Genomic DNA, 15,738 nt, shown 5'->3' with positions numbered 1-15,738 from the left:
GAAGAAGTGAAGAAACTTTGTGCAACACAATTTAATAATATTTTCTTCTTGGATTGATCTGCAAAGGGCTGATTTATTGAAGATGTCAATGTCAGACACTTGTTCAACATGAGAAGTTATTAGTCATATTATTGACTGGAATAATGACAATAGTAAAGCAATACTTGCTTTGTAAGAATCAAAATTTCTACTAAAATCTGTAAACTGATCATAAAATTTTTAGATTTTAAAAATGTTTATGTGCAAACTAATTAAAAACCAGTCTGAATTCATCTGTACCATTCCATTCTGATGTTATGTGAATATTTTACTGGAAAATAAAATTAATAATTGTTACACTTTTAAGGGCATCTTTTGGTTTCCCTGTGTTGATTTGTAGAAAATTAACAGAAAGTCATGCTGTGATGTGGAATTAGACTGGTTACACAAGACCTCAAAAAAGGTGCTAGAAAATTATTTGTTCTAAGTTGAACTGTTTTTAAAGCTTCTACTTCATCCCGATTCACCTTTTTTGTTGTCAAATTCTTACTTAAACATAGGTCTACTCCAGACTGGACCACAAAAATACTTGCTTATATGAAGCATTTCAATCAAATAGGCAATGATTTAAGGAGAAACCATGTACTTAGGGCATACACTCATGATATGGGATATCAATTCTATACCCGCTTAGCAATGATAGAATGTTTAGTTAATCATCAAATACTGACTTTTGGAATGGTTTTCTTTAAGCAAAGGGTTACACACCTAACTAACATATTCGTTTTCCCAAAGCCCTTCATTTAAAGCAGCTCGCCATGAAGTTTAATTTCCCTGTGAAAATGCGCCATGCAGTTTTATCTCACTTGTGTTTTAAATGCTACTGCAGGTGTTTCTTGGTGTGTTTGTTTTTTCTTCAAAGAATACTTACATACTTGAAGCTTCAGGCCTCATCAGAAGATTTACTTCTTCTTTCTCTTTGCACCTGCAGGCACCTTGGTAACAACAGGGGGTGGTACAACGGATGCCTCTTCCTTTGGAGGAGGTACTAACTGTGCACCAGGCTCCTCTAACTCCTTATTAGCTGTATTCTTGGACTCAGAAGATTCTTTTTCAACTGTGGACTCTTCCTGCTTTTTTGCCTCTTCTGCTTCTCTTTCAGCAATAAGCCTGAGTGAACAAAGTTTCAATTTATGTACTGCAGATTTATACTGGCCAAGCAACTACACCTATATTCACATTATAAGCCGTCATACTGTAGAGAAGCAGAAAGTCCAGCTAGTTAATCCTTCAAGTCCAATTTACAGTATTCAAAAATACATTTGACTTGGCTGCCTTTATGCAGAGCAGAACTAGGAAAGATTGTTCTGTAACCTAAAGGGAGCCTGCATTCATTATTCCTGACAGTAACAGAAGTTACATTCTATACGTTGCTTACTACATTTAGATTAGCATACTGTAACTGGGGAAAAAATATACTACTGTATTACAGTGGATTTCCTGTTTTCAATAATTTTGCTAATAGAAGATAAAATATTTTGAGATAAGATCCCATACGTACTTTGCCAGCTCCTCATCCTTCATCTTTCTCAGCTCAGCTAACTCAGCATCCTGTATTCGATTTTCTTTTATTTTTTCCCTCAGTGCTTTTTCATGATGGTAGGCAGGAAAGAAGTTTTTTATAAAGAAGATTTGCACCTGATACATCCACTGACCAAATTCCTCGTCTTTTCCAGTTTTGGCTTCTAGTATATCTGCAACATACAAATTAAACACGTTTATTTAACAGAATATTTATATTTCAAATGCCTGTTGGACTACAATATTTCAGATCTGCTACCCTGCAACAGAAAAGTCTAGCTGCACTGATCATTACGCTCCTCACCTCTTCATATCTGAGCAATACACGATGTTTCTGCATGGTATAAAAGATGACAACTCAGAAACTGAGAACTGATACATGTGAAAGGGGATAGCCCTTTTGCAGGTCTTCAGACTCATCTCTGGGAGTGGCATCAGAAGAATATAGGGAATAAAAAGGGAATATAGGAATAAAAAAGGGAATTTTTATTCCCTTCAATCTTATGACAGATGTCTTAATTATGCAGTAAGCTGACAACATTTAAGTGCCCATGACTCCCATACATGGGGGAATGGAGGGATTAGCATGCCTCTCTGAAAGAACAGAACTGCATCCAATTGCTGTGGCTATCAAAAAGTAGGCTAGGTTACATCTGCTTGTTCTTTAAGAAACACAGTTTTTTCAGCTCTAACTTTTCAGTCAGATTTCAGTGAAAGACATAATGGACTGCTTAAAAAAAAAAACTGCCTCCTATGTTATTGCATTTGAGTTCTTTACCTATGTAACAAGTTAACAAAAGAACAACCCTAATGAGACCTGCTTGCCAGCCAGAAGGGTGATGTTATAAAAAGGTGAGTAACAAGAAAGTTAGTAGGCTTTATATGAAAATGCTCTTAGCAGTTTTTCTTCTGCATGAATGCTGCTGGACTGTCATAACACAAAACATTTTAACCCAGATAATGGTGGCACGCCATTCCTGAATATACAATAATAATTCTTTTAATAAGTAAAAGATGCAAGAAATAGCCATAATATATTTTATTTATCCAAGATTGAGCTTCCCATACAGTAAATAAAAACTAAAATTTACAGTTGCCCTACAGATAAGATGTGGCATTTTAAAATTGTGGAAATAATATTTAAGTTTTTTACTTTAAATTCTCAATTAAGTTACACTTCCTTTAAAATAACTCTCTTAAATTTTTTCTTCAAAAAATTTCCTCCAGAATTAATGTTCATTTACTGCCCTCTTGTGACAAGCTGAAATCTGCATATACAAATAATATTTCACAACTGAGGAGCTGTGAGGGGTGTGTGTGTGTGCATGTTCATCTTACGACAGTAGGATTGCTTTACCTGTCAGTTCCACTGCTGGAAAGAGATCTTGTCCTTTGTCTGTATCCCAGCTGGACAATGAACAAACAGCTTTGACTTCTCCATGACTTGTGTGGAATGGGAGGACAGGATCTGGTACTGCAAACATAGAAAAAATAAAATGACTCAATCTGTAATTCTCTGTATTAAATATTTGTTTTGATCTTCAGCAAAAACAAATATAGATCATCATCAACCTTCAGGCTTGTTTAGTGGTCGAAACACTTCCGTACCAATTAAAGGATTGTTTATAATGAATACACAGTGCAGAGTTCAATCTCCTGCTTCCATACACAAGAGTGGGACAGACCAGTAAGAATTTAACTTTAAAAAAGCCTCTGAGGATTTTTTGTTTTGTTTTGTTTTAAAAAGCACAGAACAGATTCAAACTTGCCCAGCTAACTGAGCATAACATGTTTTGGAAGCTAAACATGGAGAGGTAAACCTTGTCATAATTACAGAACTGAATGCCACTACCCTCCATAATTACAATACATCCAAATGTTTCAACAATTAACTACTGTTTTAATCGTCTTTAAATTTGTAGCTGCCTATAGATGCTTGTGGTTAACTACAGTACTCACCCATTAGAAATTCTTGCAGAGACTGCCCTCTGTCTTCACTGGGTCTCAGTGGCTGGCAAGAAGTTTTAAATTCAGTTACTAAATGCTTTGTCTTGTGTTCAAAAAAAATATTGAAATTATATTGTCCATTTGGATCATGCAAATATCTACCCCCAAAGCACTCTCCTAACCAAATACATTCTTCAATTATGCCTATTTCAAAACATTTAACTTACAATAGTGTTTCACACATTCAAATATTAGCAAAACAGTCACAACACTTTGCTTTGACAATGGCCGGGGAATTAGGATTATCCTATTTCAGAGTAAGGGAAAGACACAAGTACAGAGAACAAAAGCTCCTGCTCTTAGACATGCACCTCTGTTCTTATATACATTGTGCTACATTCTATTAGTCATCTATTTCTGGCTATAGGAATATACTACAGGAACTACATTCAGTGAAAAGAGAAGACCATTATTTAAAAGTGTATCTGAGAAGGATCCTTTGAAATCTTCCCTGCTGTAATCCCAAACTTTTACTGTATCCCAATGATGCCACTCTTCAGACAAGTGAAAGCAAAAGTCTCACGATAGCTCAGGTCAAACATGGTTCCATTTTCAAAGTGTTGGTATATTTTATTTCATTGTAAGTCAGAAAGTTTTTAAATTCTCTGACTAATCCTTACTATCTTACCCTAGAATCTCAGACATCAAACAGAACATTTTTGTTCTTGGAACATTAAGAATCTCACCATAATCATATTCAGTTATCTTTACTTCACTATCTGATTCTACCCACGGTTAAAAGAATACAGCCTCAGTGGGTGCAAAACTGTAAAGGTGGTGATATTGAAAAAACTGCCAGAAGAAATCTGAGAAGTGTTTTTAGGAAGTATGTTACAGTTACTTTCTCCAGTGCTACTAAATCTCTTTGCCCACTTCTCACCCTCTAACTCCCCACCATGGTAATACAGATAACACACGTCGCTTTATTCACCACTGGCTTCTGCTTTAGTTTATGTAGAAAATACCAACGAATATCCTAAATAAAAATAGCTAAGAGTATGTGTAGGAATAAATGCTTTGTTAGCAGTAGAAATATCCCACTTGTATGCATTCAAGCAAAGGAACACATTTTAATATTAGGTGAAATTCTTGCCCCTTTCAAAACATTTAACTACCTTGGCTTCTCTATCACCCATGAATGGCAAACCCTCAACTTTCAGTATAGGCTTTTTATGTACCTCATGCTTCTTTATGTCATCTTGTGATATGACACTTTTGCTTGAAGACAACCATGAGGAACTGTTGAACTCAACTGCCTCAGAAATGTCATCGTTTATGTCTGTACCCATTATGCTTCTGCTGTAAGCGTACTAGTAAAAAGTGAACAAGATATTCAATACATTTTAAATGAAGATTTTTCTATTAGTCTGTGAAAATTAGCTAGTTTAATTGGCCTGTTTCACTGTGCTACTGCATGACTACTTGCAGTAATGCAAGGTAATAACATTACACAGGAGAGCAAAAAATGGACAGAGAATGGGAAAAGGTGATGTTCAGCAGCACTACGTACTTAGAGACTGAAATCAGTTTCTGAATTCTCTGCAATTTAATAGAAAATATTTTAATCTTGTGCATAACTCATAATAAGTCTTGCTTTCAATTACCCTGTGTCCCTAAATTACATGAGTGTCATAGGCAGCATCTTACAACCTACAGAATCCTTACTCAAAAGATTAGCAAAAAGAGGAGTACAGCATAACCTCTGGGAATGCGCAGGTCCTGTCATGTCCAATAGCTTCAAGGCCATTCTTACATAGCAATTTTAGACATCCCACTTAGAGCAGGAGAGGCATGTCCTCCACCAGTCAACCCACTTATCAATTCCCCTTTGAACACTGGAAAACTTGAAAGTATTTTACGTGTATTTATAATTACCTATGAAAATGTGCAAGCCTCTTTATACTGTCTATACTGATAATGCAATCTAAGGTACCAACAAACAGAAAAAGCAGAAGAATCCAATAAAATGAGCGTTTATGCAAAAAGAGGAATTTGGTTTCTATGTTCAGGCTTTGCAGGGCCTGACTTTGCCTTCTAAGTGGACATACATTTATCAGGTCTGTATTAACTTTACCTGGGAGAGAGAATATTCTGGACACAGAGAAACATTTGTGGTTTTCTTGGAGAAAACCTCAACTCTGGAGTTACTTTTCTTCTGATTATCATGATCTACCTGCTCTTTAATCACATCATTGGTAACATACACCAGCGCACAATCGAGAAGAGCTTCAACAAATTCAAGAAAAACCAACTAGAGTAAAACAAAATACAGTTATTAATTCATTAATTTTCACAAATCCTTTCATCACAGATAAATGTGTCTGAGCAAACAAAGAACTCAAAAACTGATTGTTCACAAAGCATCGCCTGCTTCATGTATCTACTCAAACATCCCTTCTTTTGAAGAAAAAAATGAAAATTAAATTGAAAAATTCAGTCAGTAATATACTGTCTTATGCCTTATACAAATCTCATTAAAATAAAATACTGAATAGATTTTTGCTGTATCTGGAGCTACAAGAAATTTTTCCCTGAGCAATAACATAAAATTATTGGCATTACTTAAAATGTTTAATTGTACATGATGCTTCCAGAGAGACCAAGAATGGATGTATAATGAATCCTTTATTAATGCTCATATACTGTACTCTCACTTTATCAAATACTGTTTAAAATCATATTCAAATCATATTCAGTCTTATTCAATTATGTCATTTACAATAGATTCTCACTGGATAAGAGCTAGTTCTTTAAGGGTGAAGGCCCTCTATGGCATCCCAGCTCATAGCTCAAGAGTCATCTACCATTCCTCAGTGGATAGTGACTCTTGGTGACACCTCACGCATCACTAACCAAGTATTTCGCCCTCTGTGTTACAATACTTTTACGGTGTTATCTCTGTGATCAGTGCACAGGTATGCTGAGACTATACCAAAGGCAATATAATAAGCAAAACATGGAGTTACTTGAGCTGTATTAGAAGATACAGGCACAAAACAACAGAAGATAAAAATATTACAAATTTTGTGCTCATTTTTTGTCATAATAAATTACATTTTCTTCCCATTCTGGCAGAAGGGAAACTGTTTGCAACATTTTCTAAAATTAATTTTAATTGTTCCTGTAGCAACAAACATACCTCCTGCTCCAGGTTGATACTACTGCTGTCATGTAGAGATGGACCATCTTTGACGAGTATTTCCACAAGTCTTGAAGCAGTTAACTGTTTGCTGAGAAGTTTAAAATCCTGTGTAAGATTAAATATTACATGTTAACAGCACTTAAGGCATTCCCATATGAACCTAATCCAATTCCCCTTAAAGCCTGTATCGAAATTTCTATTGGTTTCAAATGATACTTCCACAACACAAATAATGATTGATTGAAATTCTGGATCAACAGAAGTCAACAGTAATTTTTCTGGGAATTCAAAAAAACAGTGTTAAGAACTTGAGAAAGCTCAAAAATAAGAATATTTAACATTACAATTTTACCATCTGATAGTTTTAATTAGAAAATTTCAAGGAAAAGAAAAAAGGCTTGGATTTAAACAGTGAAAGGGACTCAAAACACAGTTATATCAATGGAAATTGTTCCATAGCTTCAGTGCAATCTATGTCTGTCCCTGGATTCCTGAATTTTAGTAAAGAATCTCATGACCACGATGCAGTAAATTAAATTAGTACCTTATTAAAATTCCTTATTTTGTTATTTCAAAAGTTCCCAATTTTTGAGTTCTAACAGTATGACATTTCAGCATATATGTTCTATGGGAGGAAAATGAAAAAACAGCAAAAACATTTATATTCCCTCAAAACATATGTCTAAGATTTGATTATTTGAAATAATCAAGTAAGAAATCAGAAGGCAATCCTGTGAAGAGAACATAAATTTCCATGTAACAACTGTAACATCTGTTGGACAGTTTGTACAAACAGCAATACTCATATTTTTTCAACTGTGCAGAAGTCACAGGGAGAATTTTTTAAATGCCTATAAAAACTGAAAAAAGTGCACCTAATCACACAAAATAACAAAAATAGGTTACATTCAACATCCAAAGGAACTGCCTCATTTTCATTGTGGGTTCAAATGGAGATTTAGTATTTGGTCTACAAAAAGTTCTGTGTATTTCCCAGCATTTGTCTATGTAGCTCAGGACAAAAACCGTACGACGCTGTTCAGAAAACAAGATACCTGTAAAAATGAATTGGGAAAAAACAACAGTTACCAGAAAATTGTGATGTATGTAATATTAAATGAATTTTACACAGTACAGAAGAATATCCAAAATATTACTTACCCTGGATATGACATGCAGTGGGAATAACATTCCTGGACACCATTTCTACAAAACACTTACTCAGACAAGGACCTTTGTCCCTACAGGCGAAAACAAAAATTACATTTTTTCCTTTGCACAAAATGTAAAATTAAAGTTTTTTTTTTTATCATTATGTTTTTAAAAAAAGTACATTTATCCTGTAAAAGTTTTACAACAGATTTTTCTTGGACACTCTTCAGCGAATTTCAGGACTCTTGGTAAAAGTCCTTCCCAAAACCATCTTGAATTATGACTCCCTCATATAGAACCAAGGAGAGAAGATTCACATTTATTTCTGTTCAATATGAAAATGTCATTTAATTAATGCAAAAAACATTAAGTAGAAATTTCAAAAACACACTCATGTCGTAGGATCAAAAGCCCACTGAAATTCTACAGTCTACCTTGCACTTCAGAAATATTTGCTACAATTTATATAGACTAGTTTAAAAAAAAAAAAAAAAAAAAAGAAAAGAAAGCATTTCACCCATACAACCACCTCCAAAAGCACTAATATTTGGTTTCTGCAATACCACAGCTAGTACTACTTCGTTAATAGTTCCAGTATTGGTTACCGGGATATTTTTCCCAGTATCAGAACAGGCAACAGAAAGAATGAATAATCAAGAGTGCAAAGGCAAGCCTGCGTCCTGGGAAAAGCAGAATGAAATGAGAGGAAGAAGTCCTTGTCTGGGAAGAATCAAACATTATGCTGAAATAAATTTCACTGAAAGGTGAAACTTACTTGTGCTCCTTATGATAGATATGAAATGCTAGATGAATAAGGCGAGATAAAAACGTTCTGAAGAGTAAAGTCTCATATGGAGAATGTATCTCCTCAAGTGGTGTTTTATCACCTAAAAAAAAATTGAAAAAATAACATCTATTGCTATCATGTACATTCAAATGCTTTATAACTGTATTGAGCTTATAGCTTTCTTATCCTCTCCATCTCTACCTATCGCAGTGAAACAACACTCCTGGAAGAATCAGACAAGACACAGCATCACTTCCAAATAAGCAGGGCAAGGGAGCACAGTCCACCTATATCTATACCTTATCATTTCTCTTTCTAAAAATTCATCCCCTCAGCATATGCAAATAGAAGGGGAAGTGAAGTTGGAGTTAATCCCTTCACACACTGGGGACACTGCAGTGTGTCTTTATAACAAAGGCACAGTCTGGGTCTAAATGGAGCTGACTCATAAACTGACTCTATGGAAGAAAAAAAAAACAACAAAAAACTACATGCAAACTTGAGATAAGAGCACTTAACAAAAATATGAAAGATTTTTGTCTTCTACCAGTTCTTCTCAGACTTCTTAAAGTTATGTGTAACTGTAGCAACAAGACCAGGGGTGAAAACATTTTTATACAGATGTCTGTCTCCATAGAACAACTTTTAAGTGGTATTTTAATTTTGCATTTCTCCCACCTAAGTACCTGAAGTGCTTGTAAAACTGCTAATACATTCACTGAAAATTCACAAGCACAGAGGAACTTCCTTTGCGCCACTTACCTATGAGTAGAGCCTGCCACTCCCACTCTCCATAGCTTACTATTAAAATACCTAGATTCTGTATCCTAATCAACGGAAATACAAACCACTCAATATTCGATCCATTTCAGCGAGAGTTATGTTGGAGTGATGAAGCTGGCAGTCCTTCAGAAATCTCCAAAACTGGAGCCTAGTCATAAGGAAGGTGTTGTCATGAGCATCGTCACAGCCTAAGCTGCTGTAGAAACTGTAAATTCTTCTCAGTTCTGTAATATGTCTCAACACAGCAAATTCTACCTAAATAAAGCAGGGTATGTTTTCAGAACAGTCTCACAGAAAGAAGGAAGCAGCTCACACGGAGCATGTAATGCTTCTGATCTTCTAAATTCCTGGCTAAGGGCTCAGCAGAGCATTATTCAAATGAAGTTAAAATGCATATTTTTTGGTGACTGATAAAAATAAATTTGTCTCTGTCTGCTAGCAGACAATCCTCCCAGTAACTGCAAGTAGTTGCTGAGTGCCCTTAAGAATGCTAACGTATTTTTTATTGTTTTCTAGTAGCTGCTCGGTAAGAGTCAATACAGTGCATTCATTATTTGTGCTTTTCTTTTTTCACAGCCTTCAGATTTTTGAAAAATTATTGAAAGAAAAGAATTAGGCTAATATATGTCAACTAGAAATAACATGAATCTCACTGTAGAAAAAAAATGGAAATACTAGATAGTAGGCTCTTACTTGTTTCATTTCTTCCTGTCTCTCTTCCCCTGGCAACAAGTCAAGTAGTGAAGATATATCTAATTCAATATCTGATCCCAGAGTAGAAGGATTTTCTGAGTTGTTAATGATTTCAATGGTTTCTAACATACAAGTAAATAAATCAGAAACAAAATGAAATTAAATACACACAAGTAAAAGAAACTGTACATTATTCCCTCTTGTTTTACTGACTTCAGAGAAAAGCAGACTCCTTTACGGTGAACAGTACATATTTCATAATCAACAGCATAACCATTAAAGTATATTTTTTTTCAAATCCAACCACTAACAAAGAAAAGGCAGATATTATATCTGCTATGAAACTTCTAAACAGTGTTCCAAAACCATAAGAAGATGCAGTGTGGATGTGTCACTGTCACACACTAGAAACAAGAATAGGAGCAAAAGAATATTAAAATAACTTTTAAATTAAAGCAAAAAGTATTAAAATAATGTCTGTCTTCATCAAAGTTCTTCAAAGAAATAGGTCTGGCTCTTGAATTAGTATGAACAGCTTCACATTATAGAAGAAAGAGCAACAAGATCTGAATTGGGTAGAATTCGTGTTCTTAAGTTACTTACCAGTGCCAAAATGACTTCCTGTGCAAATGGCATTCAACTCTTGTGCATTCATTTCACCCACTTGAAAAGCAGGATATCCTACCATATTATCATCTATAAACTCTCCTTCATAAACATTCCCATTCTTGAAAACAAACTTGCCCTACAGACAGATGTAATTGATTAATTTTCTTATGTAATCGAAGACCGGGGAAAAAATAACACTAATGCTCTCAATTAAACCTCCTTTTAAACAATCTTGGTTATACAGCATTATACGAGATAAAATGAAGCACAAGAATTTTTCATACCCTCTTTTATAAAGTATTTTGTCATCTGTTAATTAAAGTACACTGATGAAATGAAGAATTGCCAACATATCCTTTTTATTTTGTAATGTATTTTGAAAAAACACCCCCCACACAGACCCATATAGAAAGACTGAAGTCAATGTGCCCATGGTTGAGTAGTTTTTTGTTTGTTTGTTTTTAACAATCTGCTAAAGTGAGAACATCTCTGTGCAAGGATAGCTTGAAATCCATTAGCTCATAAATAAAAGCACTGACCAACTGCTGCAAAAATCGAGATGCACAAATTGAATTTAGAGTCTCCACAGTGAAATATATTTCATTATACACATAACACACACCTAACTATAGAGTCAGACCAGTGGCCCAGCAATGTCCCTTAAAGGCTCCTACTGCTCTCCGTGGACTCTGTCCTTTATGTTAGGATTCCATCCACAATGCAAATTTAATGTAGTTTTTGGTACAGAAATCTCGAGATCCACTATACAAGATCAGAATAGACTCATCTGGTGTTTTCTCTTGCTTTGTCTCATTACTTGTCAATACACACCTTGCCATGCTTCTTATTACAAACCCATTCACCATCGTACACTGCTCCACTGGCATAGATGAACCTCCCACGTCCATGTCGTTCCCCATTTACAAAATTCCCTATGTATTTATTTCTGAAAGGGTACTGAGATGCAGGCATTCTCTTCAGAAACCATATGTGGGTGCCATATCCATGCTGGAAAAAAATCACATGGTTAAAAAAGTCTCCAGAAGAGCTACTTCTGTTACCTGTCCTATTATAAAGGATGACCACCTAGGTAGGCATCTCTACGAGTTGCTACTGGTAAATCTCACAAATAAACGCACACAGTGAATAGCTGTCGTACTTCAAACCATACATAGAACTATGTTCTACACATGTGCGTGGGAAAAGCATTCAGAGGATATACTGAATGAACATATACTTAAGCAGACTTTACCAACAGGACTCCTAAAAACATCCTTCCTATCTGAATCCTTTCAACTGTAATGCTGAACAGCCAGGTGAGGAACAGCATGCCACACAGCGCCGTGATGTTCCAGAAGCTGGACTCCTTGAAACTTTTATGCAGAGTAAAAAGACAGAGGAAGTGGCTCCTGTTCTTTTTCCAATAGAAAAATATATAGAAGAAACAGAAAATGCCAGAAATCTCCTTATATCATAAAATTTTTACAAGAGGGAGCAGTGAAGTCTCATATTTTACAGATGACACAAGTAAACTGTCACATACAGTCATGGCCAAAGTCTTATCTCACGCTAAGTACAGCCACAAAAATTTAATTTTTCTAATGTGAAATAAGATTCTTAATAATCAAAAAAAAGTTTTCAAAATTAAATTATGATTTTGTAAGATTAAGTCAAAAGCCGTTAAAAATGGGAATATTCCAAACATGAGAATTAATTTACAACAAACATCATATTTCCTCCATTTCAACTAGCAACATCATACCATGCTCTTTTGATCTTGCACAAAACTCCCTATCTAGTTTGAACAGAGCAAAGGATAGATGTTCAACTAAAGAGGTTGCTGGGGAAGAAATCAATACCTGTATGCCATACACCCACTGTCCAATATACTCTTGATTATCTGTCAACCACCTCATTCTTCCTCTTCCATGACGTACATTTTTCTCCCACTGACCTTCATAGGTATTGCCAGATTTATAGCTGCAAAAAGAAAAAAATGTTAAGATTTCACACTGAATTCTCAGTGGGTCTTATGGAAGCAGTTTATGAAAAGCCTCAATGCTAATAAATTTAGCATTTCTTAATGTCAAATATTAGTGTTAGTTTGTAAGCTGGCTCACTGTGACATGGATACACAGGTTTGACTATACTCACTCTTTACCAAATTTTAACTAATAAACCATTGTAAAAAAATATTAACCAGATCTTTTTTTCTCCAAAGAGTCTTTGCCATAACTAATAAAAATATTATTTTATATGAAACTAGAGCAAATAATTCATTTATTCATGAAAGCACCTCTATCTGTTCAGATCAATTTAGTTCCTTTGTTTTGAAATGTTGATTTGTGGTTTACTAAAGCTGATTCAAGATAATTTAATCTTTATAGTTTATCGTTTCGACAATAACCAGGACAAGTATAAATACATTAACATAAAAATATAACTCATAGAGAAGGTCTACGTTATTACTGTCAATCACTTAGTACAGTTATTTTTTCCACTGCAGGAAGTACATACTACTATGAAATGGCAGCACTTGCACTTGCTTTAAATAATAGGAAAAAACATACGAAAATACATGCAAAATAAATAATATGAAGAACAGAAGTGTTATCATCTTTACCATCTCATTCCCCATCCTTCTTTGACGTTATTTACCCAGTCACCTGAATACCAAGAGGTGTGCTCCCGATCATAAAAAACGGTACCCTGAAAGAAACAGTACCATCAATTTAAATCAATACCTAAGTATTCATCTACACTTAGAAAACATCACTTGGTCTGTCTAACACAGATGGGAGGTGGGTTCACTTTATCCTTTGTGGAAAGTGGTAACGCACTGCTGATAGAATGTGGCTATGGATACAGTCATCAATTTTGGCTTTGTCATCATATAATTGGAGCAGCGTTAAGGACTAACAGAACACACAACAGACCAATTACTCTTTTGGCAGACTACTCATCCTTTCTACTACAAACAAGAGTCCAACGCAGTTGTTTTAATTATTATTCACAACCTCAGAAAAGGTTCTGGGAAAAAAAAAAAAAAAAAAAAAAAAAAAGGAATCTCTATGTAGGATAAGACCATGCAATGACACAAAATATTTTTAGGAAATTCCTGCACAAGAGTGGATTATGTTCTAGAAAGTACACACTCAAAACTATGCTCTCATTTGGTGTATTTGGTGTTTTTATTTACCTTTCCATGTCTTTTGCCTTTATACCAGTAACCAATATAAGAAACTGGATGGGTACTGCTCCTGAAAAAGCCAAATCCATGCCTAAGTCCATTCTCAATCGATCCTTCATAATAGCTGCCATCACTCCATGTATAGCATCCATTAAACATCTGCACATTCTTAACAAATGTTCCCTAAAAGATTAAATTACAACATTTAAAAAACTAAGACATTTGACTCACTATTCCTCCTTAATGCAAGGAAGATATAACCAACTCTGAGGACTCAGATTTATGGCTGAAATCGCTACCACAGTTCTGCAGTTGCAACCTGTATTGTACCAATTACTGCAATGTAAGTAACTACTTCCCTCAAATTTACACATCTAATCGGCTGTAACAGTGTTCAGTCACAAGGTATAATGCACTTTACCTCATACTTCACTCCATCAGCCCATGTGTAAGTCCCTTGTCCATGCATAAATCCTTCAGAAAACATGCCCTTTAAAAAGAAAGAACAGTACTGTTTGCAAATTTATTCCAACCACAACTGAAGCTTACAGTGATTATAAAATTTCATAATAATAGCATATTAAATTATCTCCAACTACCAGTTGCCAATGAAGCTTTAATGCCAGAAACCAACAGAGCTTTCGATGCTTACACATTTTAAGCACTCAACCTCCACCTACATTAAGAGGAACGTCCTGTTTGATCTAGAAAAATAAGTTGATCCATCACTACTATTTTTAATTAATTTATACACTCACCTTATATGTGTTTCCTCCCTCAAAATATGCAACACCTTCACCCTCATACAATCCATGGACTTTTTCACCTTCATAGCTACAAGGAAAACAAATTAAAGATGAACATTTCAAGTCACCAATACACCTAAATTATGGCAGACATACAATAAATGACTTCTGTTTTACCATGGTTTGAACACAGGTCGGTTATTGTATCTTGTGTAGAAAATAGAGCTACAAAATTCCCAATTTTCACAATCCTCCCTGTAGTATTTGACACAGTTACCACGTTGCCACAGACCCAAATTATTTTCAATTAAAAAATAAATAAAATCATACTGGTAGCATTTATTAGCTTATAACCAGGCAACTTGGTGAGTATGTGAAACATTACATACAGTTCCCTTGAACTACAAAAGTATTTGTTATACAATGGCATTCATCTGTCTCCCTCAGTTCAGGATATTTGTAAAGGGTATGAACAGTCCTACACATTAAAAGGCAGCAACAACTGAAAATTAATGATGTGGGTAAATTTTTTCTACATGTTGATATATTTAGACTAAACTTCACCACATCTAAACAAAGGTTAAAGAATTAGACTTGTGGCAAGCAGCGAGTGCCAGCAACACTCTAGGATCCAGGAAGGCAGTAGAATTTCTACGTGTATCACTTTTATAGGGTGTCAAGGCTACTAGATCTGAATAACCTCATTTGCTGCCTCAAATCACGGATTTGATCCATATTTGTATGACAAAAATATGTATCACTGTACACCACAGATGCTTAAATGAGAATTCTCAATTTAACTGATATATCTGTAACAACCATACCTTTTTACAATAAGATGAGTAAGAACAGGCTCATCATAGTATTGAGGAATATTTTGGACTGGATGTTCTTCAACCTCCTCTGGACCTTTATCTGATACTGCTGCGCTTGTCTGTGCTTCCTGTAAATCTGTTAGCTTTATTGAACCACTCTCAGTTCTGGCACCTTGTTCAGCAATAGAAGGACGTACAGACCTTTCTGACTTCTTGACATCTTTCTTCTTATCCTTTGCCATAACTACTGAATT

The 15,738-nt window shown here is 35.0% G+C and overlaps 2 protein-coding genes across 2 annotated transcripts in view; one reads left to right on the top strand and one right to left on the bottom strand.

The window, feature by feature from the left end:
* CCZ1 (CCZ1 homolog, vacuolar protein trafficking and biogenesis associated) overlaps nucleotides 1-350 on the top strand; it is a 17,473-nt gene extending 17,123 nt beyond the window's left edge. The window contains exon 15 of the mRNA XM_084296302.1: nucleotides 2-350. Coding sequence (XP_084152428.1) covers nucleotides 2-57 — 56 coding nt within the window. The 3' untranslated portion in view covers nucleotides 58-350. The remainder of the gene's footprint in view (nucleotide 1) is intronic.
* Nucleotides 1-15,738, bottom strand: part of RSPH10B (radial spoke head 10 homolog B) — a 23,091-nt gene extending 7,353 nt beyond the window's left edge. The window contains exons 1-20 of the mRNA XM_084296298.1: nucleotides 15,494-15,738; nucleotides 14,682-14,757; nucleotides 14,345-14,413; nucleotides 13,933-14,106; nucleotides 13,357-13,442; nucleotides 12,593-12,713; nucleotides 11,565-11,741; nucleotides 10,728-10,869; nucleotides 10,125-10,246; nucleotides 9,497-9,686; nucleotides 8,637-8,748; nucleotides 7,871-7,950; nucleotides 7,616-7,764; nucleotides 6,707-6,814; nucleotides 5,642-5,818; nucleotides 4,746-4,877; nucleotides 3,520-3,571; nucleotides 2,918-3,034; nucleotides 1,541-1,733; nucleotides 911-1,149 (exon numbers count right to left, since the gene is read on the bottom strand). Coding sequence (XP_084152424.1) covers nucleotides 942-1,149; nucleotides 1,541-1,733; nucleotides 2,918-3,034; nucleotides 3,520-3,571; nucleotides 4,746-4,877; nucleotides 5,642-5,818; nucleotides 6,707-6,814; nucleotides 7,616-7,764; nucleotides 7,871-7,950; nucleotides 8,637-8,748; nucleotides 9,497-9,686; nucleotides 10,125-10,246; nucleotides 10,728-10,869; nucleotides 11,565-11,741; nucleotides 12,593-12,713; nucleotides 13,357-13,442; nucleotides 13,933-14,106; nucleotides 14,345-14,413; nucleotides 14,682-14,757; nucleotides 15,494-15,726 — 2,718 coding nt within the window. The 5' untranslated portion in view covers nucleotides 15,727-15,738 and the 3' untranslated portion in view covers nucleotides 911-941. The remainder of the gene's footprint in view (nucleotides 1-910; nucleotides 1,150-1,540; nucleotides 1,734-2,917; nucleotides 3,035-3,519; nucleotides 3,572-4,745; nucleotides 4,878-5,641; nucleotides 5,819-6,706; nucleotides 6,815-7,615; nucleotides 7,765-7,870; nucleotides 7,951-8,636; nucleotides 8,749-9,496; nucleotides 9,687-10,124; nucleotides 10,247-10,727; nucleotides 10,870-11,564; nucleotides 11,742-12,592; nucleotides 12,714-13,356; nucleotides 13,443-13,932; nucleotides 14,107-14,344; nucleotides 14,414-14,681; nucleotides 14,758-15,493) is intronic.

Source organism: Netta rufina (genome assembly GCF_964035555.1).
Source record: "Netta rufina genome assembly, chromosome: 15".
NCBI lineage: Eukaryota > Metazoa > Chordata > Aves > Anseriformes > Anatidae > Netta > Netta rufina.
This window is presented reverse-complemented; position numbering and strand designations above follow the sequence as displayed.